Source organism: Dermacentor albipictus, chromosome 5 (genome assembly GCF_038994185.2).
Source record: "Dermacentor albipictus isolate Rhodes 1998 colony chromosome 5, USDA_Dalb.pri_finalv2, whole genome shotgun sequence".
NCBI classification, from domain to species: Eukaryota; Metazoa; Arthropoda; class Arachnida; order Ixodida; family Ixodidae; genus Dermacentor; species Dermacentor albipictus.
In genome coordinates this window covers 131,997,380-132,025,199 of record NC_091825.1, presented here as the reverse complement: position 1 = coordinate 132,025,199, position 27,820 = coordinate 131,997,380, and the positions used below count along the sequence as shown (strand labels likewise).

The window sequence follows — 27,820 nt, the reverse complement described above, 5'->3', positions numbered from 1 at the left end:
AAGCTCTCGCCGACGTCACAGTTCCGCCACTGCAAGAGTTACCAATCGGAAAGGCGCTACAAGAAGCCACTTACGTTCGTTGTGGTCTCCACCGCATCAACCTTGCGGGATTAAAGGACTTAACAGAACTGGTGCCGCTCTCTTATATCATATCTGTACAGGATCAACGCAAACTCCAGCTTGGCGGCGCAACACAGGACCTCGCCCATTATCGCCGTGTGCGCATTGTCAAGCTCTTGGTGAAATTGAACAATACACATTAAAATGTATTGTATTTGAAGCCGAACGTAAGGAATTATTAGACGAATTCAAGCGCAAGGTGGCACAACACTCAAATGCAAGTGATATTTTGTTCCCGTGAGGATATTGGATGTTTAGTAGGGAGGTGTTTCAGTACCTACTAAAGTTCCTCCGTAGCACAGGTTTGGGAAGTGAATGGTGAGCCGATACAGGGTTGGGAAGTGGATGGTGAGCCGTATTTGTCGTCGTGGTTCAGAGAACTGACAACATGTTGGGTTCCATGTCAGCTTGCTTTTTAAGCCTGGTACTGTTAGTTGTGCTGCGGAGTGTTTCAGACCGTGTTACGGTTGACAGATGATGGCGTTCAAGCTGAGCAGTAGCCGGCAACTTTTGCAAGGCTAGGTCCACTTTCAGCAAGCAACACCCTCGTTCTCTTCCTCCCCCTCCCCTTAGAAGTTATATATGGCCGATCCAACATTCGAACCACGCCTGTAACGACTAAAGGCAAAATTACAGGGAATGCTTCATTGAGGAGTCGGACGGTTTCGCAGTAAACGCTTCAGTATTCGAGGAGTCGTGGTGTGCTTGCTTAAAGAACGGTTTTCGAAAACCCTATCACAAAATTTCCCAGTGTTTAGCGTTGCCTCAGTGAATGCGAAATGTATTGGCTCCAGATGTCGAAAGAAATCGATAGTTTTGTTACCTTCTGCAACCCATCACTCCTCAAGGCCATAATGTCCAGGCTGAAGGACGACCGAAATCCTTGTGGGTCAAAGCTGATCTCTCCGGTCAGCCCCTGAAGGGTGATCTGCAAAATTCAAGGGAAGCCGTGATTAGTGAGTGCATCACCTGTACTGTCAATTTATTTATCTCATTTATTTATTTACGTTACCCTCAGGGCCCAGAAGGGCGTTACAGAGGGGATGGGTACAATAAACATTAAAGATACAACACGTTTAAGCAATTATTAGTATTTAGAGCGATAAACTCAAATACAATCAATCATTGCCTTCATCATTCTTGAGTGTCTTGAAAATATTGAAAGATGACGCATCCTCGATGCAAGTTATGGAGGCGTTCTATTGTTTGATGCCGTGCACCTAAATATAAACACAGAAACATTTCTAGTTATTGTGTTTTAATTTCTAAATTTTCATTTTGCGTTTATTGAAATACAAGCACTGCGGCCGGCAATCGCACCCACAACTTCGTGCCTTGTAGCAGAACACTACAGCCATTAGGCCACCACACCTAGTGGATGCACTACCAGGTGATGCGGAAGCCATGCAGATTATCTTTGCAACGGCTTCAACTTTCAAACGCCGTAACTGAATCTTATCTTCTCTTTATATCAAACGCAATCGGGAAAATAAAATAAAGATTTCTAGGAATTATGATACTCAACTTATCCGATAATTTCCTTGGCTGCATTTGAATACTGGCTGATTTGGCAGTTACAACTGAGTTTAGAAATTCTAGCCAGCCTATAAGCCACTAAAAGAAAAGCATTTCACAGAGAAATTCAATTCTGGTATGAAATGAAAAATATAGAGTGGTCACTCTTGATTGACATAGGACTTTTCTTTTCTGGGCGTTTTCATACCAAGCCGATGTCGGATACATTCATGATCGCTTCGCGGCAGCACGGACACAAGTAATTTGTAAACATATGGAAACCTGCCACATCAGAACATGGTGAAGCACGCTATGTCTGACTTAGTTTGACTCACAGGGTAGAGACGACATGCGACATTCTCAAGGCGAATTTTTTAAAGAAGTTCCTTCATCTATGTACACTTTCCGTGCATCAAAATGCACGTTCAATATGATCGCATTATTAATGCGTATGCATTCTTTGGCGACTACCTCAGCAAGATATGTCTGTCACACGAAAAGTGTAATGCCTTGTATCTGCACAAAAATGAATAATTTGCGAAATTAAGAAACTTAATAGTCATAATAGTGTAAATGTAGATGATTAGTAGCTTTATAACCAATAAGAAGCAATTGAAATAAAAAATCTTGTCAGAAATGGCACCGCTACCTAGGAGCGGTGAAACGAAGTGCTGCATCATGACACTAACGAGCGCCTACAGTGAGCGCTTCGCTAGTCTCAGCGCAGCGGAGGCTCCAAAGCAGTGTAGCCTCGTGTAGGCGGTGTAGGCCTTCTGCTTAGGTGACGACGCAGTTTCCGCACATGGTTTTTCGTTCGCGTCCGATTAGCCTGTGACGCCTCGTCGCCTACGGAGTGTCGCTTCAGCATGCATCAGCAGTGCTTACACGGCGCCTACTGGTTCGCTTGCGATGGCGCCAACTAAGATAACTGCTCCGCTAAGTGGTGCAGAAGGGCAACGACGCCGACGGGTGAATCTCGCTTTGGTCCGGCGGGAGACACGGCAGCATGAAGCAGAACGCCTTCGTGCGTTCGCGGCACACACTGAGAAATCTGCCACTCGCATTCCCGAAGCTGAGAGTGTAGTGACTCAAATGGCTGCCCAAGACATAACGTAGCCAGACGGAAATGCTTGCACGTTCGCCGATACGACCTGGGGGCAGGACACCGCTCGCCAACAGGACGCCGCGTGCCAAGTAAACCTGCAGCACGGTCGCTGACCCGCAAGTCATGCGCCTTTCGCTGCAGCGGACCATGAGTTCTAGAAGCAAATATGCAACAATTTCTGGGGCGACACGTTTCACTTTGGTGTTCTACCGATTATTATGAAAGAGGAATCAACCAATTTTTTTTCCCGCTCCCCCGGCGCCGCTGCTGTCGTGGAGACGTAGACGGCGCGCTGCTCTGGCGCCATCTCGTAGCGTTCGTCGCAAGTCTTGCGCGGCACTAAGCTTTTCCTCTCACGCTGCGCTCCACGTCCGCTTTCATCTTTCGCTGAGCTCGTTCGCTCGATTGCGCCGATGGAAGACGCCGATGCTCGTCGCAGGAACGGGCGCTTAAGTGCTGCTCTCTAAAAAAAAATTGATCAGATATACATTTCTTTCGAAGTAAGCTTTCAAGGCGGCCTTCCGAGATCACCGTTCTCGTAAGGTCACCTTGAAAGCTTACTCTCCCGCATTTAGGGTTTGTGTGCCGAAAAGCCTGCTGTTGAGCAGCTGAGTACAAAAGAATAACTGATTGATACACGTGATAATAGTTTATTATTATTAAATGATTGGTGGTGGTAAAACAAAAACTACTGCCATTGCCGTCACCGCGTTAAGGTAGAATCAAAAAATGAAAAACAAGACGAAATAAAATTAAAGAGAATGGAAAGAACAGCTGTGGTGAAACGGTTGTGACGGCGTTCCGGCTCAGTTGTGACAATCTCTTTAAAGGTGCCACACAGCTTCCTGGCAACTCATCTCGACACGGCTAAGTACACGTATTTCATTTCTGTGGCACCGGATGAGCGATGCGTAGACAAGCATAAGCTAGGAAAAGCAAGTAAGTGTAAGCGAAGTAACAGCCGAGCCAAAGAATGCTTACGTATTTGTAGACGATTCTCATAACTTCTGTAGCATGTTTACGCGTTAGCTCCGAAATCAATGATTACACTGATAAATGTTAACAAATGTTAAAAAAAACTGCCTCTTAGTGCTCATGCCGTGACGCTGCGACTCTGTATTATCTTTGCTCGTTTTGAGTTTCGTTAGGGTTACTTAAACCGCGGAATAAGCACTTAGCTGCCGCGGAGAATTGTCTTGGAATCCACCCGAACATTCCGAACTAGGATATTTACTGGAACGTTAGCTGCATGCCTGTTTTCAGTCGAAAGAAAGGTTGCAACATAGCAATTCATCGTCGGTAATGATAAAAAGCGGCGTCATTGTGAAGCCTCGTTTCTTTCTTTTTCCGCGCTGAATGTGAGCGTGACAAAGGGCGGCCTTCCGCAAGGCCGGCAAGGAAGTCGGTGCTCACGAGTGGTAAACGTTGCCTCGAGGGAGGGAGTTGGGGAACTGGTCGAGAAAAAAAAGGCGAGGGGGAGGAGAGGGGGAAGTTGCGGCAGGGGTCACAAGCGTGGGAGGGGTCACCTAATTGCCCACGGCCGGGCGGCGGACCTTCCGGCAAAATTAATGACCACCAGCTCGCGCTCGTCTAGTATTACACAGCGTCGTCTGGCTGTGGCTCCCACAGGCACGCGGTATTGCCGGAGTATAGCTGGGCTGGCCGAAAGCTGATTAAGCTGCCAAAGGAGGGCGCACGATTTGTCACCATTTTTGCCAATTTCGCACGCCTTGCTTGAGACCAGCCCGCAGTGATGGAGAGCTTGTGCGGTAGATTGATTCTCGTTTTTCCTCTAGTTCTTTACGCGGCCCTTACGCCGGAAACTCGCCTTCGGCATTTCTAATGATTACACTTTGGCTCTGGAAACCCTGGCGCTAAAGTCTGCGGTATGATTCTCGAGTTTCTTTGGTGTTATTTGCGTAATGTCCTTCCTTTTCTTTTTTCATGTAGTTATGAATGATTTCATTTCGTTTGTGACTTCCATACAAGTTTTGGCACTAATCTTAACGAATAAAAAAAACATTCTTAGTTTGTTTACACGAGCATTGAACTTCTCACCTGAATGTGGGTGGGTAATTCAGAAAATAAAAGCAAGAACGATTCTGCCGATGCGCCAGCTGGCTAGTTATTGCTCTGCGTTGGGTGGTCTAAAAATACGCCTCAGAAACGACGACTAAAACTGTGCATGTTGGTTGCTTCTTAGACCTGGGGTAATTAGCTGCAGCGAAAATTAGTGTATTAATTATCGCGACTAGAAACGCAGTCGGGTGGTTCTTATTTTCCTTAGGTGATGCAGGAGCACTATAAGAGGGCAGGGCTCTTCTTTAATTATTATTGCAAAGTTCACGGAAGAAAAATAAAGAATAGGCCTAACTGACAATTCCACGTCATAGAGGAGAAGCCGCAACATAGTGCATAGATGTAATGGCAATTAAGCTATCAACGTCCAAACAAATCAGTCAAAAGAACATTTCAGTCTGATCCAGGCTGCTCTGTACGCACAGGAAAGTTACGGAGAACGAAAACGCGACCTACAGAGTAGGGAGAGTCACGGAGTACAACGTGAGACGATCTGTGTGGGCGCTTTCTAGGTTCTGTCAAGTTATTACGCAGTCACACGGAGTGTAGGTTTCACATAAACAACAGTGTGCACATATAAGGGCAGTATCTGGTCGTAGGCATACTTACGGGCTTCATGAGGTTGATGAGGCTGCTCCCATCGGACGATGAGACGGCCATGTCGCATGAGATCACCGGGAAGTCTACTGCCTTGGACAAGTCCAGCTGGTGCAAACCCATGGCAAACAGCTTCACAGCGTCATACATCAGTGCCGTCTCCGTCTGAAAAGTGGTTTTCGAGAAAGGCTACTTCCCCACGCCACCAGCGCACATTTAAAGAACGAAAAGACGAAACGAGAAAGAAAAATTGGCGATTGTTCTTGTCGTTATAAAGGAACCCTGTTAGCCATTCAAAATGGAGTTTGTGAGTTTTTGTGGACAGTGTACACGCTATCTCTACAAACCCATATAAACATTACGCACACGCTGACCAGCTGCAGTCAGTGAAAAGGCTTTGAGAGCTCTGTGTGCAATGAGCATAAAGTTTTTCAATCCTTCAAAGTGCTTGTGCGCTGTATATAGACGTATTATCTCTTGCACATTGGTCAAACATCTTTTAGCAGCCAACATGTTATTATATTGAACGGCATATGCTGACACATAGATAGTGCCTGCGTGCTACCCCTCCGTAATGTCATGTTGTGCTTGTTTTCGCGTCCCCAGAAGTCCTCAAAATGATTCCTTGTTGTTCTCTATTGCGATAGCAACTATACGGATTTCCCAGGTGCGTTTTCACTGTCGTCGCAGCCGTGCTGTTCTGTTTAAAGTCCAAAGGCGACGAGAATGTGCGGTCCGCGCACCGGTTGCGGGCGCGAGATTGCTATATAGCACTGAGTTCCTCTGGCCCAGTTCCCCTTCTTCCCTGTCCCTTCTTCCCTTCTCCTTTTCCTCGTGCCTTTCTTTTTCTTTCTTTTTTTTGAAATTTCAGAGAGATTATGTGCATAGTTCCTGTTTTCTTGGAAATTAAGTCAAACTGGATAGGCAGCACCTACTTATAAGCGTAAATCCTTCGTTCCGTTTCCGTTTTTTTAGTGTCAGCTTCTCGAAAGAACACAACACCAGTAGCCCCATTCGTCGCCCTTTTTATTACAACACCAAACCTCATTTTATTTCTCCCACTTTCACTTCCGGTCTTGTTTATTTGTCTTTTTTTAGTACATTCACATCAGTAAACCCACACATAGTACCGGCTTATTCTCCTCCCTCATTTAGGGATGGAGAGAGCGGGCTAAGTTATACATAAAGAGGCTGGTTAGGAAATCACTTGCTGCCCTGACGAAGACAAGTACCCTTGTCGCAACCTTGGATCCAGCGACGGTTCTTGTTTCACTAGATCTCAACGCTGAATTCTCTATGACGTCACCCTGACGAAACATTGGTGGGATTTCGGCTCAAAATTCATCAAATAAATCTCTGACTTTCATTTTCATTTATAATGATTGAAGCACTCATCGTGAAATCAATGGAAATAAGAGTTTCGAAACAGTGCTTTATCAGTACAAACTGATTTAAACTCTCCTATTTAAGAGTCCCTTTAGGATCAGTAAAGAAAAGATAGCAATGAGCTACGAAGACGAAGTGGTCCTCGAAGGGCTCCCGAAGCTAACCTCCGCGTGCGGCATCACCATCACCACTACTTATAACAAAATCAGATTATGTTGTACCCTGAAAATTCTTGAAATTTGTTTTTAGCCGTTAGTACAGCATTTTCCCAAGGATAATAAGATAACTCGCTTGCCCAACGTTTTCTTACCACTGCGTGGGTACTACGCGCAGCTGTTTATGTGGGCTGATGGATGAAACTTATTAGCATCCCTTCTAAAGCGGCACGGTGCTGGTCCCACGAAGCTCTCCGTTCTCTATCCTGCCGTTCTTCTGTGTTCACTTGGTGGTCCGTGGATCGCGCTCACAAATTGCACATTCTCAAAGGACTGTACTCCCATAAAGGTCACCTCTTTCCGTTCTTTGCAATCTTTACCTTTAGGCCGGTAATACCGCAGCCGTGCTTCACTACAGCGCAGATTCATTCATCTTACCTTTATTATCTCTAAAGTAGAAGACGACGGGCAGGGTAACCGCGTGCTCGTTTTTCATTCAGATAGGTTCTGTGACTTTCCATCAAAATGTGCTCGCTACTTATCGACCGCCTTCCACATGCCATGCATGATTAGTCGTCACAGGCGCGCTGCTCCTACAAAACCGCGCGTGGCATGTGGCGCCATCCTTGCGCAGTTTTCTGAATTACGGACGTCGATGAAGCCCGGTGAAGGACGACCTCGGAGACTACCCGCTCGGCACAGCGAAGAAATCGAGCGTTTCGTCGACGTACCAACTATGCGCTTGCTTTATCCATTCGTGCGATGTAATTGAGTTAGAGGCCTGGGCCCGTGTTCACAAAAATCTCTTATGGTGTAGTTGTTCGTGAGAGAAATTTTAAGTAAATCCTTACACTGGATATATCACCATGGAAGGCGGCCGACCAATGAAAAAGTGAACTTGCGAACGAAAAGTTCTTCTGTGAATTTGGCCCCTGCCGTCTCGAATTGCTATTTTCTCGGCGACCGACTAATCTTTCAAAGGATTACGAGCGCTAACAACAATTCAGGAAGGAAATCCCTCACTATATGTGGATTTCCTATTTGCTTTTACCGTCCTTTTAGCCTGCTTAATCAACAGCGTCGCTATCGGCTTGTGACGCCATGCTTGTCTCTTACCTACAAAAGGCATTAAAAAATAGCTCTAGTGGGCTTCGCGGAAACCTGAAGTTTGCTCCTCTATCGTATCAATCATTCTTTTTTTCTCAGAGCACGTAAAGAAAAAAAAATGCCGAAATTTTCATTGTGATAGAGTTTCGAATTTCATCCCTGCCTCCAATGAAACCGCGTATTGCGTTTCAAAAAAGGGCTAGTTTTTTGTACAGGAAAAGGATAGGAAAAAGAAAAATGCTTGCCTTTGCTTAAACGACCATTCCGAAGAAATAGCAGACTTTCATCGAGGTAATAGAGCGTTTCGGCCGCCCCACTTCTGGACCTACAAGCGTGTTTTGCGGCTCAACTTCTGCAGAAACAAGCGAACTTGCATTTGTCTGTCCACCTCTACTTTGTTCTACCGTCTCCTCAAAATAGTATTTAAGAAAAGAAAAGAAAAGAAAACAAGAGGGGCTTGCTGAACGCCCAAAGCTTCACATGAGTGTCGAGTGACACAGGTTATAAGAAACCTGCTTTCCTCTGGCTCGCTGTAGCTCTAAAGTTTTTTTATTTTTTGTTTTTTATAAGGAACCTGAGAACCACAATTCCACGAAAGCCTTCGAAACACGAGGACAGCTCGACAACTTAGCGTTACACGATTCTTTCTTTCTTTTTCTCTTTTTCTTTTCTGTTGGAACAATGTGCAAGACAATGTGCGCTAAAGCGCAAACGTGATTCCTCACCGATTGCAGTAATAGGCGTTATTGTTGAGTCGGAAACCGGGCAGAAAATGACACCGCGCAAGCGAAGAGAGCTCCTAGAAAACATTCGCAAAAATGCGCCGTTTCCGAAGTGGAATAGCAACTTATCGGAGGATTTTATGGCCTCGCTGTTCAAACAACCTCAGTCAACAATCGAATCCATGGGCCCTATAACGTAAACCTACTACAATCTGCTTTTATTCCAATCTTCTGACGTAAAATTTACACAACCACCGACGCAGGCATCGGGCGGTAACCTGCAACGTTGTTTGAAAAGCCCAATCAAACGCGATCCTCGTTTATAGAGGGACACTTATTTTGCCTTTAAAGTGAGTAGCATTGTCGACATTGAGCAGTTTTTCTTATCGAATTGCTGGACAGGAGGCGAGGAGCACGCTCAAGTGGAGAGGATGTCGATGGGGCCGAGCCAGTGCACTGAAAATCGATAACCGGATGAAGAGGGTGGTGCCGGCGTCTGCAATTGGTCCGCTTCCCCTTTCTTAGCTTGGGGCGGCTGGTCAAAAATCGCGGCAATGTGCAACGGAAGGTTAAAAATGCCGTTAATCACTGATCCTCAGCATAGTTATCCAAGCGATGTCGCATACGTACCGACAGGGCTCGATAACGTTACTCTGCCACGCAGGAATGTTTATTATACGCAAATATAGCCATGTTCCCCTGTCAACTTCGACTTGCCAGTGCCAGAGCGATCGGCGGGCAGCCATTTTCTATTCCTTTTAGAACGGGGCACTGCCTGGCTATTCATAAAAAGAAAATCAGTTTGTTTTCCTGCATATTAATACGCTTTTAACGCGTACACGTAACTCTGACGCGGTCTGTTTTCGCGGTTTTATGACGTAGTGGGACAGACAAGCGAAGTGAGCGCAGCCCAAGAGCGCTTTACCAATAGCAGAGGGTTAATGGCGGAAAGCGCGTTGAATCAGAAACACCTATCCTCCTTTTGTTTTATAATCACACATAATGAGTGTGCACGTATAATGTCAGAGGGGGCACTTTCGCCATTTTCGTGACATCGCGTGACAGACGGCGAAGTGGGGGTGGTCCGAAATTTTTTGACCAGTCGTGCTGGACTGATTGCAGAATTGGAAAAAAAGTTAGGAATAGCTTTACGTTATAGCACCCCATCTTTTCTTTAAATATAGAGCTCGTATTTGACGCTTTATTATCAATCAATAAAAGCCAGTGATGCACCGTAAAGCGAAATTGGAAGGAAGAAACATTTGAAGAGTGAGAAAATAAGAAACTGAATGGAAGAACCTTAAGTGTATAATAATTCAACTTCAAGCGAAGCAGTGAAATCGGTTGTACGGTCACGAATAGTCGACCGTGTTAGCATATCTCAATCCTGCATGGCACACTCTTGACCTGCACATTTATCGCTCTTTAAAAAGCTAAGCTCTTATTATTAACTTTTTAAATTATGATGCTAGCGCACACGTGACAATCGGGGCGTTCAAGCTACTGAGAACTCAAAACGAGCCTGCATTAAAGGAACATACTAGAGGTGTGCGACTATTTGATATTTCGAATATAGATCGAATACACTCTCTGCTCAGTTCGAATTCGATTAGAGAATTCACTATCCGAAATTGTCGAATATTCGCTTCTCTTTGAATATAAGGAACGACACTCTCACAGCGCCGGAGAGGATTAATTTCTAACGGTTGTGCCGCAGGAACCCCGCTGATGCTGCAGACAGGCACCAGGGTTCGTATTAACCGAAAATCTCCGGAGATACAATTGTTTGCAACAGAAAATTCCAACTGATCTTGGTGTTGAGCATAATATTAGCGAAGGCGTCCAGTCAGTGGTATAAGGGACTTACGAACAGAAACCATTGCTAAATAGGCCCTAGTTGCTGTGCCAATGGACGCAGCTGCCAAGCTCTGCCCATTAACTACCAGTCATTCAATGAGAATGCTTCGCCCGTTAGGCAGCCCATTAACTTACCACTTTACCTCCCCCTCCCCTCTCTCCCCAGCGTAGGGTAGCCAACCGGATCTTTTTCTCTGGTTAACCTCCCTGCCTTTCCCCTTTCCTCTCTCTCTAGTTGAGTTGCGAACAGCATTACTTGCAGGCATGCAATAATATAGCTTGTTTTATCAGAATGACTTCACGCGAACTTTATATTTCGCTTTATTTTAGGCGACGCTCGACTGGGGAAATTTACGAATCGAAAAGAATACAAACATTCTAGATGAGCGACCACCTAATATCGAATGCAATCTCAAATAATTTATTTCTAAACAAGGTTATGAAGCTTTCGAAGAATCGATTTGTTACAAACAAATTTAAACAAAAGATATTGCGTGTATACATTATCTGACATGTGCATGTAATGAAGTTCGCAATGGGGCCTCCGGACCAATGAACAGCTTGAAAATTAGTAACAAGTGTTTTGCCTCAACTGGGGCACCATTAAAATGGCTGCAATTGAAGAAGAGAATAGCACGTCATCAGACACACGTGTAGTGTTTTGTTGGTTGAAGGAGGTAACTGGCGATTCCACAGCACGACACATTGTTTTAAAGGGATTTGTTTTAAAGGGAAGCAAACATGGCGGGACTGTCCAAATAATTAATCGAGCAAATAATTTGTATTGTAGGCTGCGTCAAAGCGAGACATTATTATCCAACGATTTAAAATTTGTACATTCGTCCTGGAGTTACAGTGCGAATAGCAAGCAGCTTCCCTGCAGAAGCGTTATTCCCAACGATCCTCACCTCCATAGTTCTCTCTCCCTCGCGACTCCAATAAATGTTGTTATCCCTTACATTCGAAAGAGAGGAATATTCGACAATTGTGAATAGTGAGTTCTCGAGTCGAATACGAATCCAACTGCAGATACTGTTGGATTCATGCTTGGAATCGGTATATTAGCGCACCCCTGCTTCATTTGGAAGTGACAAAATGTACTCGTCATTTGATTCGATAACCAAGAGTCGCTTGTCTCAAACATTCGTATTCGACTCCATTCAGAAATATGTGTTCGAGCTCACTCACAAAACTGTTCGAACAGTTCCTATGAGGAATACTGAAACTTAGCGCAGTTTGAAAATATTTGGAGAAAAATTCAGCGGCGCATGTTTCGACGAGTAAACGAGAAGTGCACAGGTGGCCCGTCAATGATTGTGTTTTTAAGCCTAGTAACGCTTCCTACACCAATTACGCCAACGCGAGCGCGTTTTCTCGGAGGACCCCCATTATGGCAGTACGTCCAGCTCGGGTATCAGAACGTGGTCAGTCCTTGTATATCCGTGGCACCAACCAGCTGGTACGCAAAAAAAATCGCAAGATGACGCCGCTTTTCTGCCTCGGAGTTTCTTAACTCTCTTCACGGCGTGTTCTCATAAATTATTCCGTCACCCGCTTTAGGTTTCCCGGCTTCCGAAGATTTCCAGGGAACGCGTCATCCTCGTCTTTCCCCCAGTACTATGATATCAGCAGTGGACGCATATGAGACGAAAATGATTCTAAAACGTGTTTCATTACTCGTCCCAATGCTGCGACTTCGTCTTCCCGAACACCTTCATATGTGATTGCGTACTAATTCGAGTCACATTAAGCTATTAATCGCGGCCCGGTGGTGCTGTACGCGAGCGTTTATTGAAAACTGTAAGAGGAAAGTTTGTTTCGTTGTTTCAGATGCCAGCACTCGTGGTTTAAGTAACCACTGACATTCTTCAAGACAAACTGCAACAATAAAGTAAAGCTTCTCCGACTACGTTCTACATGCGAAGGGAGATAAACTTACAAGTGTTAGGAGGTTTTCACATTGCCACTGTGCTGCGAGAATTCTCGGAACACGGTCGAACACTTTGCTTAGTACTGAAAATATTCGCACTGAAAAATGATGCGACTCAGAAGTAGACTATAGTATCGTTTGTGTCGAGTTGACATGACGTCAGGTGGCTGCGCATGTTTGTTTCGAAGGAGAAGCAATTCAGATCGGCGCGTCAAGTCGTGCTGTGCATCAACTCACCACGCAAAGGGGAACTCAAAATGCCACGTTTAGTTGGAGTGCGTTAAGCCTTTTCCGACTACACTTGTATACAAGGTGCACTGCTCGTGACTGTCTCACTCAACATAGAAGCACGAGTTGGTATTGGCTAACATTCACGCTGACTTCATTTATTTGGAAGCAACAAGATTTACTAGCCCAGTGTAATGTTAGCCGTAGCGAAAACTTAATTTCACCAATTGTTCAAAACACTTTTATAATGAAGCGCATGTTGTTCTAACGATGGCTTACCACTTTTGTATGCGCTCTTTGAAATTAACGTTATTGAACAGATAGTTACTAGGTGTAGAGATATTGCTGCAGCCTTTTGTAAGGGCCGCGGTGCAGTCAGGATAATCGTCAAGCAAATTATTTTTTTTTAATTTCGAGATCTTTTATCTTGATAAGGTGTAAAGAATCAAACTTAGTTACAACATCACGCTACTTGACAAATAGTGCCTGACTTAAGATTTCGTCGTATATTCACTGTATGCTGCGAATGCAACGTAACTCGGACTTCATTGTTTGAGCCGTATTCGCGACCTTGTCTGACAAATTTTTAGCAAACGTTTGCAACCATGTGTTACTTTCTTACATTGAGGACAGAAGAACCGTCGAGCTTTGACATTTAGCAAAACAAGCCCTTTCATTAACGGTCAAATCCGTTTTGGTTTCTTTTACAGTCACTTGTACATATTTACTTAAGACGCAGCACATTCAGCACGAGCGCCAGATACTTCGTCCATGTACCCGGCACAAAATCAGCCAAATTAAGAGTCCTCTTAAGTTGGCTGATTTTAATCAGTCTCAGACTAGGATGCGCAATAAGGGTAACGAAGCGCTTCGACTCCTTAATATTCGCATGTGTTCTCGCACTTTCCCGCCGGCTTTCTGACCGCTGGGCATGATCAAGCGACGTGAATTTGTAATAATTAGAATGCCCTGGGGCTCTCTTTAGCGCGTTAAATGAACTTGGGACAGAGGTGCTCATCCACCTTTTGTGCGTTTGAACTTGATTGCAGTGCGCTTAGCATTACACTGACGGAAGCTCTTTAGAACGAACATAAAAGGACAAAAAGTGGATGTTCGCACTGAAGAACTGGAGAACGAATTAAAATCCGAATTCCTAAAAAAAAGAAGAAGAAACGCAACGAAACCAAATGACAGCAAAATTTAACTGCCAGCGCGCTGGTACATGATATTTAATTATCAACGAAAAACTCGAATCTCTCGCTAAATGGGCGGTTTGATGATGCAAGCTGCCTTTTTGCTGAGATTAAGCGTCCAATCCGAATAAGGTAACGTATTAGGCGCACTACTACATAGGCAACTAGCTGCAGTACTTGGTATAATGGCTTGAATAAAACACGGAATAAGTGAGCAGACAACGATTGTAAGCCGAGGACAGCAGCTGCAAGCAAATATTTTGCATTATATTAGAGCGACAAAGAAATTTTAACGCCGCGGGGGAAAAGGAAAAAGAAAATCTCGAGCATCCCAGTACAAACGGCTCACGAAATCTGTGTGCGCAGGAAATATGACGCGATATATACACCGAACTCACGACGCAGAATACGCAGAATTGAGTGTTTGGGCAATTGCGGTTTCACCAGCAGAAGCCGAATGGCCAATTTTGTCGTCAGTAAATTTCATTCGTAAACTTATTTCTATTTTCTCTCACGAATCGGGGTCGAGCGGGTTGTTGTAGGGGTGATGGTGTCAGCGCGAGTACCCGAATGCTCTGGGGGACTGGTGCCTTGCGGTCCATCCGGGAGGACATGATCTCCCAGTCCTTGAGGAATCCCTGCAGCTCAGGACTGTCCACGTCCACGAGTCGGTAGCCAGTGATCTTGGTCTGGCCGTACTTGAATTCCTCCAAGTCCACCGTGTGCAGGTCCTGAAGCGAGTGAAAGCAATCGGGCGTTGATGCACTCTGCGAGAACGCCTCTGCTGTGGGGCAAAGCATGAATGTTTAAACATTTCTGGCTGAAGGAGTTGCTGTATATGTCGCCACAGAATGTACCCCGCTTTCGGTGCTAGCTGGAGTTGCCCTGGAATGGCGAGAAGTGCAGAACATGAGCTACGCACAGAAAACGGCCGCTTGAAATAACACCGTGGAATTGGAGAGAGTGTAATAGTGCTGGAAATAAGCGATTGCAGTTTGAATTCCTTTCCGCATCCAATTTTGTGTGAATTCTTCGGGCCAGACCGCAATGTTTTCTCTAATTAATGCATTTATGTCTGCTAACTTTACGTTCCAGTTCGTTCTTATGTGGTCTCTGTTGTGACCTGATTCTGTTATATTTCTGAAGGCTAACTTTACATTCTAGTTTGTTTTGTGGGACATGTCTTGTGAGTCATATTTACTGACTTTGTGTTCGATTTCCTTGCGTTCTTGTCTGCTTGATGGGATATCTGTTGTGAGCAGTTTTTAGTGCCTTTATGTCACCCGACTTCAAACTCGACTGTTTCGCTCTTGTTAATTTTCGTTTGATAAGTGCCGGCTTGGTCATTTTATTTTTATTGTGTATTTGTTCTACGCGAAAACGAGTAGACGACGCTGCTTAAAGGCGCCAACATCTCGTAAATATCGCGTATCAAGAAAAAAGAAAAAAAATCGGGGAGAGTTTGACTTCCGCAACAACGTTTCGTGAATAACCACCCGTGCTCAGCACTTCAGGTAGCGTGTCGGGAAACTCAGCGGCTCGCAATTATGTATTCACGAGGACAGAACGTGAGACCTAGAGTTGAGGACACCAATACAGCGGGTAAATGATGCTTGCATAAGTCGCTAGACTTGCTAATCCACACGAGTCCATGGCTCGACAGCAAAGCTGAAGGAGTTAGCATGTCGTCAAACTGCTATTTGTGTTCGTTATACTAAAGGCGGTGTGATTTCTCAAGACTGGCAGTCAGACGTGAACTATAGGCGTCTAGCACTGTCTATAAATAACCAGTTAAAGCCTTAGAACTTTGCGCCAGTTGGCGCAGGTGACGCCTTCTTCAAGACTGTACGTGCGTATCCTCGTGGTCACTTCAGTTAATATACCGAGGTGGCAACGGTTATCGCCCAAGGTCAGAAGTCCGAGCTGTTGTACTAACAGTTTCGAAGTTTGTACATCTACCCGCACCGCTCACCTGCAAAAGCGCAGAGCAAAAATATAAAACAAGGTCGACTCTGTAGCGGGAAGTATAGGCTCTTATTAGACAGTTTTAGCAGAGCGTTTGCTTGCGCTCCGCTCTGCACACGTTTCACGTGCACCGGTGGCTGCATAGAATGCATTGATTTCGCTTACCTAACAAGCGTCTCCCAGAGACGTCACTGACGTGCTCTAAGCTTGGCGGTAAAACGATCACGAAAGCAACTACACGCTCCCTGACGCACCGCTAAATCAGGTTCCTAGCGGAACGTGGTCAGCGTCCCACGTTCCGCTGCCGCTAAATGTGCTGTGCGCACGCGCGTCAGTGTTCCCGGTAGCGTTTTGCTGAGCGGCTGCGTGCCAATTGTTGTGATAGGCTGGTCTGAGCGGAGTGGACCATAAACGCTCTGTTAAAACTCTCTATTATGGGGCCTTTCGCTGTACAGTGTAGGGCGTGCTTTGCTACTTGTAAAACCTTTGACTCAAAGTAGCCGTTATGCACTTGCAACGTACTTAAAATATTGATCTATCTGCAGTATTGTTGCACGTGTCACAGAAGTTCCGTTATGATCGCGGCCACAGGGTACCTATTGCTCTCCTAGTTCCTTGGTGCTTCTCTGGTCAGCGTCACCGAGAGTTTGCTTCTGAGCGAACATCCTTCCACGCTGTACAACTACCCACAAATACTCAAGAATGTTTACAGGGCGAAGGGCGTCGCGGTAGCTTAATCGTAGAGCGCAACGCGCGCAATGCGTGCCGAGGTCTGCATTTAGGATGTTGATTGGGCTCCCACCTGGAGCGTGTTGTTTATTTCCATCCACTTTCATTTTCCTTATTCTTTATACATTTCCGGTCCACATAGCCGTTCGATTCCTGAGCTTTCTCTGGCTTCATTATCCGTGTACCTCCTGTAGTTGCAACGAACAAAAATATCCAGCACCTCGGATGCCTGTATTCTTCTCGCTAATTACTATTCAATAACCGTGTTGATGACTCCACAGATTCGAGGCAGCTAAACTTCCCGCTACGCTCGGCGGACATTGTGTCGAGGCGAGTTTACGAGCAATTACGACGCCGCACCTCGAGCCCACGAGACAATCGGGTGATTTCCATAACTAATGTTTTTGCGACAATGATTATGACACGACGCAGGCTTAAATCCGTCGAAATAAGCGCATTACCAACTGGTAGCAGGGCTACAGAGACGGCGGACCACGCTATAGGCGCACGTTCGTAATTTCATAGGTTGATTAGCCAAACGCGTTTTCCGAGTAACATTGGGTGACACAAACTAATTCAGTGAATGCCAATGAACAGCGAGTCTGCAATTATTTAGCGCAGACTGTATAGGCAACCCGTTCATCGCATTTTACACCACGATGCTGAACAGCCTCCGCGGGAGCCGCGCTGCAGTTAAGCCGCACTGGACACGCGACATCCATGGACACGCGAAAATCCGTCTCAGTATAGCGAACTATACCTTTTTATGCATTCGTTAGCGCTCCATTCATCTTTGTTGCACCGCCTTCATTTCCTCGAGTCCCAGTACATAATGGCGAAGGCTGCACGTATAGGTACATTCGAGGTTTTGAACAACGACAGCAAAATAAACGAAGCCCGCTAGACAGACTCCTCGCTGCCGCGTACACTGCTCGTTGAAACAAAAGGGGGCTCTCTGAAGGCGTGCCGTAACAGCTACAACATTCGTGCCGACGCCGTCAGCTCGCCCGCTCGCCACGGTCTGCAAACTTGGCGACACATGGGAGAAAGGACGGGCGGTGTAAACGTCGTTGTCAGAGAAGCCACGGCTCTTTTAGGAGCCGAGCTATTCAACAAGCTACGACAAAAAAAAAAAAAAATGAAGGAAGGAAGGAAGGAAGAGAATAAGCATCGGCTTCAGGCAGTATTGCTGACAGAAGAGCCCGGCCACCTTCAGCAGCGTGTATCTGGGGCCCTACGTGACAAGCTGCCATTTGGGAGGCGGCGAGCTCCGGTCGAAGGAGGAGTGGGAGCCGCCGCTGAGCAAATAGATTGGAGTCCCGCGAAAGAAGCAAGCCGGGCGACGGGGGAGAAGGGGGCAGAGGGGGAGGGAAACGCCACAAACATGCGCGCGCTTCGCTTCCTTCCCCGCCCATCGCTTTGCCCCCTGCGTGATATGATTTGCGGGAGAGGCGACGGGTGCAACCCGGTGCGCTGTGGGAAAGTGGCACTCACCAGCGATGTAATCAGGTAACTGTGGCTTTCGGTGAGCATGCCAACTTGCTGCGCCTGCAGTTTGTTTTGAGGTGCAGAGGGTAGGTGAAAGGAATGGAAGGAAGGAAAGAAGAAAAGAATAGAACGGCGTGAGTTAATTAGACGCCACGTTTAGCGGCCCATTTCGCCGGCGCGTCAGGTTTTGAGTCCGGACGGCCTGGCTCTTCGAGGCTTTTGTTTATCGTAATCCTCACGTTGCGGTAGGATGTCACAATTCATTAGCCTTCACAGCCTGCGTGAGACTGTAATTTAATTTGTTAGTCGCCGTGTTCCGTGGTTTTTTGTTCATCACGCAGCGTGCGGAGACAAATATCCCGTCAAGGCAAGCTCTTGCACCTGAAGCAGCCGGCGTTTTGCGGTAGGACAATAAATACAGGAGCTCATTAGTTGTACCGCTGCGATTGTGCCGCCATAGCTCATCGCAGAATTCAATTTCACATCGGGGTTGTTTAAGTGAAAATATAACAGTAGCTGGATAAAGGCGCCTATCACAACGTTAGGGCTGAGTAAATATACACTATAACGTTATGAAGCGTGTGTAAAGGATAACGATTAACAGCGCTACGCGTTAGAATTATGAATGTGAGCTCGTCTTTCTCGCTTTGTTGGCCGCTTGACTACAATTTAGGTGCATATTGCAGAGAGCTTGCTTGAAGATTGTATTACTTAGTGACACTGGTTACTCATTGTACATTAACAGCTATGGGACATGGGACAATTTTCCTATTCAGAGGCAGGGAACGCAAGTTGAACTATTATTGAAACAAGATGCCTCTAATACACATCCATGACGATGTATTCAAGGAAGTTGCGGAACAGCGTCTGACATGGTGGAAACCATTCTATTAATCACAAACACTGCAGTGTCCCCAAATGCGTATAAAAATGAAGATAGCCTGGAGTCCCTAACCATTAAAACGACTGAGCAGATATCAGTTCACATCCCCAGATATATGCGATCCCTTATTTAGCAGCATTTCTCCAGGAACATATACCTAAGCTGCTTAGTCGCACTTATGGTCAGTGGAAGGATTTATCATTCCTGCAGATCGAAATGGCTATAATGCTCCTGTTTGTTTGAGTCCCTCTTCTTGTGTTTTAGAGCCAGAAATTCCGAGAACCCTGTATTGTTGAAAATGAACAGCGCCATGACGTCAACACAACTTTAGGAACTAGAGGCTAGGATATCGCACTCACCATTGTGACTTATGCTTCTGCCTTTACCAAAAGCGCACACAATGTGTCGGAAGTATTAAACATATCGGTACGTTGGTACCAGGCTGCCTCACTGCACTTATTTTGCAGAAAACCAACAACAATGCAATGCACTGGAATAGAGGAAAGGACAGACAACGGAACTGTCTAACAACCACATGATTATTGCACAAGTGATATTGGAAGCCTTTCACATCCAAAATTTTGGCGATGCGGGCGTAAGCTACCCATTCATTTCACTCCTTCCGAAAGAAATATAATTCCTATCGCAGGGATATCATCCATAACGTCCGCATATGCTTTTTCTCTGTTGAAGTTATCTGAAATTATTTACGAATATCTCATTGGCTTCTTATATCGGAGCATTTTGTGAGTGAACGAAACGGATACAAGAAAGTTATTTCGTTATTAAGAGCATCATATAGCGTCGTCATTTTTTGTTGAATTCAAACACTATAAATTGCTGCTTGGAAGAGTAAGCAATTGGTCTTTAGTAAACGCCTTCGTCTTGTCGTTCCTCACTTCCTCTCTACTTCAACATTTCTTTTTCTGCTTTAATTATGCACAATCTAGCCAGCTACGTACGCTTCTACACTGATCATCCTGGAGGCATCTTGTAAAGCAAATAAAAAGAGTTTCAAAATAATTTGCCTGCCACTCGCTTACGTGTTTCAGGGCAGTGAAAAGGTTTTCCCTCTTGACGTCCAGTACAACCCGTGTTTCTTTTGTCTTCTTGATCTTCCAGAAAAGGTCCCGGTACGGCTGACCAGAGTGAAACTGGTACATCTGGATGTGCCAATCGTTGCCCCGGGCCTCTTTCAGAAAATCCTGAAGCCTTATGATACCTGAGTAAAACAAAAGAAAACACACAAAGACGCATAAAGTAGAGCATTATGATGAGAACAAAAGAGCGAATGTTACCTACAACAACAGAAAGTTAGGCGACATTGTATGACTTCATAATTGATATGCATGTTCATAAATCGTGCATATGCTTCACAATAGTTGTTGTATGAACAGTGCCGGGATTAAGACGTTTTAAGGCCCGGGCTAAATATACTTGAGGGACCCTGTGGTGGTGGTGGTGGTGGTGGTGGTGGTGATGGTGATGATTATGATGATGATGATGATGACGACGACGACGACGATGACGACGACGACGACGACGACGACGACAATAACAGTGATCGCTTAAGATGCCGAATAGGTAAATTGTTGCAAGTTAGTTTGCTGTACTCAAGTGTATTCACATATAAAAATTTACAGGCTTATTAACATGCATACGGGGGAATACATAGTATCTTGATATATAGTTCGCAACAGTTCTGCTTTGACAAAACATTTTTTTCTTCTGTTAGGTTGTTGTATAATGCTTATCCTCTAAGGGTCAAGTCGCTATCGTTTAACAATGAATTTAGATTTAAATCCACGACCTATACCATCGGCTTCCCTGAAGACAAATAGAACCGCATCTTGTAAAGGAACAAATGTTTTAGTTATACATGGACACTTTAAACTACTCTGCATATGTGCCATGCAGTCGAGGCAAATACGAGGAATCGCATGTGTTATGCGGTAAATCCTGGTCTCTTACATCGGAGATGGCAAGCGAGGAAGGTTGCTTGCGATGATTGGTCGAGCAAAGGAAGAGATCCTCTGTGTGCGCAGAACAGCTCGCCTTCTCGCACCGCATATTTTTTGCTTCTATTTTGGCTACTATAAAGTGTTTCTAAGGATCCGCGTGGCAGAACGCTCTCTGGGCGACGATTTGCACTACTATTGCAGAATCAAAACTTTCGATAGGGCCCTGGTGAGGGGCCCCTTAAAAATTGTTCAGGGGCCTGTCAAGAAAGCATGTTTCATGCGTCCGCCCCCCCCTCCTCCTGAGCTACGGCCCCCTTAGCCCACAGGTTAATCAGGCTCTGTGTATGACACTACATCGTCCTGGCGCCGGCGCATGAGTTGCGTTGTACTTTTTTCACGCCACTTCTGATCTGATTTTTTTTCTTTTTTGCTGTAAGCGTCAGTTTGAAGTCGCCGCTCGTCCATTCTATATCTTGTCTTCTGTTTCATGTTTTTCGCTCTGTTTAGTCAACAACAAATATGACTTGGCGCATAATGTGCTTCATTATACTTAGCTTGGTACTTACGAAGGGTGCTCTGTTATATTGACAAAACATAGAAATGCGATCGGGAGACGAAAGAGACTAAAAAGCAGAGGTTATCTTTATAAAATTCGAAAGAACAGCCAGAGGCAATGATTTTGGTCGGGAGAAGAGGAAAACCTGCTGACCGCACCACAACTGTATAGCGCGCGGCTGACGCCTGAATATCGGTCGGAAGTGTGACGAACAGAGGAGAAGAGCGAGTAAGGTGTCAGAGACAGCGACATGTGATGGAAGAAGGAGCAAGGAGCTGGCAGATCAGCATGCATGAGTTGCTCTCGAAATGCTACATGCACTATAAGCTGGATCACGGAACGCGACATCCCGCCGCTCCCACCACCTTGCAGGCGCAAATCTTGCTACCTTGCGTGCCTTGGGCACGCTGTGGGTCCTGACCGATCAGTTAAGTTGGCCAGGCTATAACGGGCCCTATCTCGCGCCCGGGCGAATCCACGCAAACAGAGGGCAGTGCCATTCTCCTTGTTGACCCAAGGCGGGGAAAAGTGAACGGCGTTGTCAGAGAGTTTCGTCCTGCTGCATACTATATAGGCTGGTGAGGAGAGGGACGATGGCGGCCACGCGACGCGTCACCATGTGCAGTTCATTCATACAATATTATATCTTCAAAGAAACGCTTAGGCCTCTGTGATTAGCGCGGTACGGCTTTTAGTGGCTTGCGGCCAAGGTCTCCGTTACATTGCTCCGCGTGATAAGCGTTGTCATCACGCTGCCGGCAAGGTTAAAAGAAAAAAAAATGGCTGTTGTTATTTCCTTTCAAGTGCAACAATCTCAATAGTTGGGGTCCGCGCTGAATCTCGCTGCCTCGAAGCAAGAGTACTTCATTAAACCTTCTTTCTGGGCGAGTTTGTGCATACTTGACATAAAATTGTAGCAGCGCAAACACATGCAACCACAAAGGAACAACGACGCGCTTGTGTCTCGTCCTTCTTACTTTGTGGTTGCATGTGTTTGCGCTGCTACAATTTTGAAGTAGAAGCAAGAGGTACACTGCGTTGGACGCGCACGAAAATCTCGCCTGGATCTTCGGGTCCTGAAAGGGCTCCCTTTTCAATGATAGCAGGCTTTTTTAACTCATTGTGGCCGGTGCTCGGTGAACATGGTACTAGGTATTAGCGAGTAACTGCTCCGTGAATAACCGCGGCCCCTAATTCACGGTCTATGAGTAGAGCTCGACATATTGCCGACCGGGCATTGGTCGTCAAGCTATACGCTAAAGAGCGTCCAAACTGCACTACACGCAGCTGCGCAGACTATATCGAATGCCGGATGCAGTTCAGAAGTTACAGTATCTATCGCTTGTACGTCATGCAGCAACGGCGCCACGCTGAACGATGAAATGTCAACTTCAGCTTTTCACTTGCTGATGCACATCATGCAGAGGGTTAAACAGACGGCATTTTATTTCCAAAGACAGATGGCAAGAATCCTTCTGCCAGATAAAGAAGACCGAGTAGCACAACACAAAACGCTCACGAACAAGAATTACTCTTTGTTTTTGGTCGATAACTCGGACAGCACCTCAAGTGCGAAAAGTGAAGCAAGATTCAATAACAGGAACTGTTATATTTATTACTGATTTGAATAAAAGAAGCACCTGTCCCAAGCTGGCGTAATGTCCTTAATTTGTTTTTTCATTCCAATAATAATAAAAAAATATGTTGCGTAGTGATCAAGGCACGGTTGCGTCTGCTATGGCCGACACCGCCTCCGGTTAATAAAACTTGCACGTAAAAGCTGTCGTTCCATCGCGATTTTGCTGTAGAGAGCAACTCATATGCCCTGATGATATTATAATAATCCTAAACCTAATAGTAATTCTAATAACAGGTGCAACGCCGCACCAATTCGGCGCCGACATGTGTGAATATTATTTCAGCTTAATGCATATTTGAAGCCTGTCCCGAATAACCGGAAATTGCACCGTGTTTTGATATTGGCATTAGTATTTCAACACCGATGCGCCCGCACTGCGGCAAGCTGGTCGCACTTCAAGCGGCTGTCTGGGATGAAAGCTGAATCCGTTATCGATGACATTTCGCCAACGCGTGATCTATGTATCCATCATTTTTTAACTGCGCTAACAAACGGACCCCAGAGACAGCATGGGACAAGTACGGGCGCAGTCCTTGGCCCATGCTGTCTCTGACAAGTACGGACGCAGTCCTTGGCCCATGCTGTCTCTGTGGTCCGTTTGTTAGCGCAGTTAAACAATGTTCGCTAATATGTACCAACTCGCCCGCCAACAAGTTCTTCTAAACTACATATGTATCCATGTTTTGACTTCACGCTCCGTCCTACTTAATTGGTAAACCACAGAACGACTTTGTGCTCGCGAGCCTCGAATTCTTTCGCTGGCAATTATTCCTAAATAATTGGACAAAGACAAAAAATTATGGGGTTTTACGTGCCAAGACCACTTCCTTATTATGAGGCACGCCGTAGTGGCGGACTCCGGAAATTTGGAGCAGCTAAGGTTCCTTAACGTGCACCTAAATATAAGTACACGGGTGTTCATTAGACAAAGACAAGCCACGTGTAGCCTCAAATACGGTGTTTCACTCCGTTATTAGGAAGAATGAGAAGTGCTACAGAGTTCGACATTGTGGCGTAATGTACTAAACTGCCTCGAACCGAACGCTCCGAGTTGCTTAGAGCACAGAGCTGGGAATAATGAAGCAGGACAGCCTAGCAAACGACAGCCCTTGTGTTAACCTCGCACATCTCCGTCCTGAAGCGTTTGCCCGAGAAGACCTTTAGCGATACGCAGCACATTATACGACAGTACGGACACGTCTTAAGGCTGAAATGCTGCAAAGTTCTCCCGAACTTTTCGAAAAAAAGAAAGAAAGAGGCACAAAACAGAAAAGGCTAATGGTGGTGCCCTGAGTCCACTCTAGAATGTACGAATTCGGCACCAGCCTTGTAATGTTGTCCCGAAAAGAATGCGCATTAGCGGACGCCTTCGCGCAGCTTTTTATCCTCGCTTCCTTATGTTCCTTTTAACGCTCCCTCTGAAAGCGAAAGATCTTTTCTCCCGCCGAATCCGCCATGAGAAAAAAAAGATAGCTGTCAGTCGCACCATTCTAAAGCGCAGTTCTTCCCCCGCAATGTCTTGCGGCTATTTGATAACAGGAAAGCTAACCCCCCCGCCCCCCCCCCCCAAAAAAAAAGAAGTTAAAAAAACACACACACTAAAAACGTACTTCGACACGCAGGCGGATTCAAGTCGAGATAAAGAGAGTGCTCGGTGGAAAAAAGTAAAATGGGATTCCTCCCCAGAAAAGAAAAAAGAAAGGAAAGAAAAGGGTGCTTGCTTCGGTCTCTAAAAGAAGCTTTGAAGCGATAACCATCACACTTTATCGAGACTGAAGCACGGACGATAAAATGAGCTATACGGGAAGCGAACGACCGGATGGAGGGGGAAAAAAACGAAGTTCCAAACGCTGCGATTCACGCTTTTTTTTTCTTCTTTTACATACATCGACAACATTTCCTTCTGCCTGTCGACTATGGCAGCCAGCAATGCGATCGGCGACCGGCGCTCTTGCCAGTTCAGCTCTTTCCTCCTGAGAGCTAGAGCGCTTCGGTGTGCTTCTCCGGACAGTCCGACTCGACGCTTGCAGTCAAAAGGAAAACGTAAGCTTCTTCGAAAGACATGCCGAAGACTTCATGAAATGGCCAAGCCGCGTACTATCTCTCGTTGACCGTGTATCTGGCAAGCCCGAACCAAATGCGTCACGTGGAACAGAAGGGAAAAAAAATAAGAGATGGTAAAGCGCAGACTAAAGCCAAATACGTCTTTGAAGAAGACAGAAGGCCAAATGACGGGAAGAAAGTACGGTAGAGAGAGAGCGAAATAGCACCGTTTGTGGTCCGTTGGAGTGCCTCTCTCGGTTATACTTAAGTCGGGTATTTCAAGACACGACTTCTTTGTGAGTGTGCTTACATCTTTTTTTTTTTTTTGCTGGCTTAGTTTTGCTTGACCGCGACTTTAGAGGCTACTTCAGGGTAGATACTGTCATCTCGTCTGACGAGATATTTTCACACAGCCCGCGTTTTTGGCCGTGGAAGCAACTGACACTTTCCTCTTGCGCTTATCTTGGTCTCCCATAACAAACGTAAAGTCGGAAAGGATAACTATCGTCGTGGTTCTTCCTTTTTTTTGAAATTTCTTTTTGCGAGTGCGCCTCATGATATGAGTTCGCCAAGAAGCGTGCTCCGAAGTATAAGGCAAGACTTTCGCAACTTAACGAAATGGCTCCGGGCAACGTTTGACGCTGAGTCCTCACAGGCAAGAAGTAGCGCTGACCATACTAAACAGCGTTTTCGAGGATTTTATTTCTTTGTTTTTTTTTCATATTTTTGGTAACGCCACTTTTCGCTAAACTATAGTGCGGCCTTCAGTACGAGTCACTTGGTCGGAAACCAAACGTTAAGCCTGCGCAAGTTTCTAGGGAGCGTTTAAAATAATGACCCGGAGCTGGTACAGCACCTAATCACTCTACTGCATGTACTGCAGGTTCTCCGTCTGGCCGAAACTGGCACGACTAAAAAACATAATAAGAGCAAAATTAATGAAGGCTTCCACTTTAACGGGCTCTTACCTCAACGCAAACCTTAGTATTCGTCAGAGTGTCAAATGTGACATCAGAGTTGTCCTCTGTCAGAACAGTGTTCCACTGCGGATCTGATGCATTCTTTTAGGCATGAGGCCTCCATGCCTAATACAGGTCACGGAAGGCTGTGAGAAGATATGCACGTTCGTGTTGTATGGATTTCGTAAAATGTGTCGGTATAGTAATTGCTGGATAAATAAAGCTCTGAACAATGTTAAGATTGATACAGAAAGCCCGCAAGGTAATATTGAACGTGTAAAAGAGCAGTGGCACACTAAATGAGGGATAGAGCATAAATTAATAAATAAAAAGCCTCTCGGCTCATGAGCCGCTATCGCTAGCTTATTTCCTGATAGGCTTCTTTCACGCTTACTCCCTGCGTGCCAAGAGCTGATATAATGAGTCACGTGCACATCGGATCACTTCCATACGTGCCGGGATAAAAAAAAAAAATCCAAAGAAAACATTATTGAGAACCTCATAACGGAAAAAGAAAGAAGAGAGAAACGCGATTTGACCTAAACTTAACAGAAGTGCCGACACAGCTGGCACTGAATTTTACGCACGAGTGTCGAAAGCTGTCACTCGCCCATCTTCGACTTTCACTTCATTGATTCATTACGGGCCGCAACACTGCTCCATCGTTTTCTTTTCTTTTTTTTTACTGTTTTGATATTAGGCACTGCAGCGCTTCTTCGACTACGGTCACGCGATTCGTGATTGGAACGTATTGGTACGTACCTTTTAACACTTTTAACATTGTTAACACTGTTAGCAGTCTTTGGTATCAGCCCACACCAGCCATGGTTGCTTAGTGGCTTTGGTGTTCCGCTGCCAAGCCCGAGGTCGCGGGATCAAATCCCGGCCACGGCGGCCGCGATTCGGTGGAGGCGAAATGCAAAAACACCCGTGCACTTATATTTAGGCGCACGATAAAGAACCCTAGGTGGTCGAAATTAATTACAAGTCCCCCACTACGGCGTGCCTCATGATGAGATCTGGGTTTCGGCACGTAAAACCCCCCAACTTAATTTTCGTATAGGCTCACTCGCTGAGCGTGCAGCCTTCAGGAATGGCACCTTCACGTCGTTTCTGCTTGACTTCTCATCCCTTCCGCCAATTAAAGCATTTGTTTTTCACGACGGCCATGTCACAACGCGTACTCACTCTCTTACAGTTCCCGAAGGCAGATACCCTGTACTTATCCATAATGTAAAAAAAAAAATTAAGAGAACGCGAAAAGACACGGACAGGAAACGAAGGCAACAAATACAAGCGCTGACTCACAACTGAAGCTCCTATCCAGAAAGAACAACATTAAGTAAGAAAAGCTGGACGAGAAAAAAAAAGAAAAGAAAGAAAATCACAGGTATTCTTGCCATCTCCCCTGTACTTTTCCACAAAAGCGACGAAAGTACGTGCGAACACTTATCTCGTGGCGAGGCTGACTAATCGAAATGAATGCCTAAACATTTCCAAACTATGCCACTTCCCCTTGTGATAAGGTCGACGCTTGGCTGACGCGATTTGTGCATTCAACTGACATATTGACATAGAGAACGCTTCCATGATCTCTCTCGTA

General features: G+C 45.6%; 1 protein-coding gene across 3 annotated transcripts in view; it reads right to left on the bottom strand.

Moving 5' to 3' along the window:
• LOC135906397 (glutamate receptor ionotropic, kainate 2-like) overlaps nt 1–27,820 on the bottom strand; it is a 331,052-nt gene that overhangs the window by 41,507 nt on the left and 261,725 nt on the right. For 2 of the 3 annotated variants that reach the window (XM_065437778.1, XM_065437780.1), the window contains 5 exons: nt 20,103–20,281; nt 18,183–18,236; nt 14,561–14,725; nt 5,429–5,581; nt 944–1,048 (listed from right to left, as the gene is read on the bottom strand). In XM_065437778.1, the coding sequence (XP_065293850.1) occupies nt 944–1,048; nt 5,429–5,581; nt 14,561–14,725; nt 18,183–18,236; nt 20,103–20,281 (656 nt within the window). The remainder of the gene's footprint in view (nt 1–943; nt 1,049–5,428; nt 5,582–14,560; nt 14,726–18,182; nt 18,237–20,102; nt 20,282–27,820) is intronic. The other variant, XM_065437779.1, reaches the window with a different exon arrangement.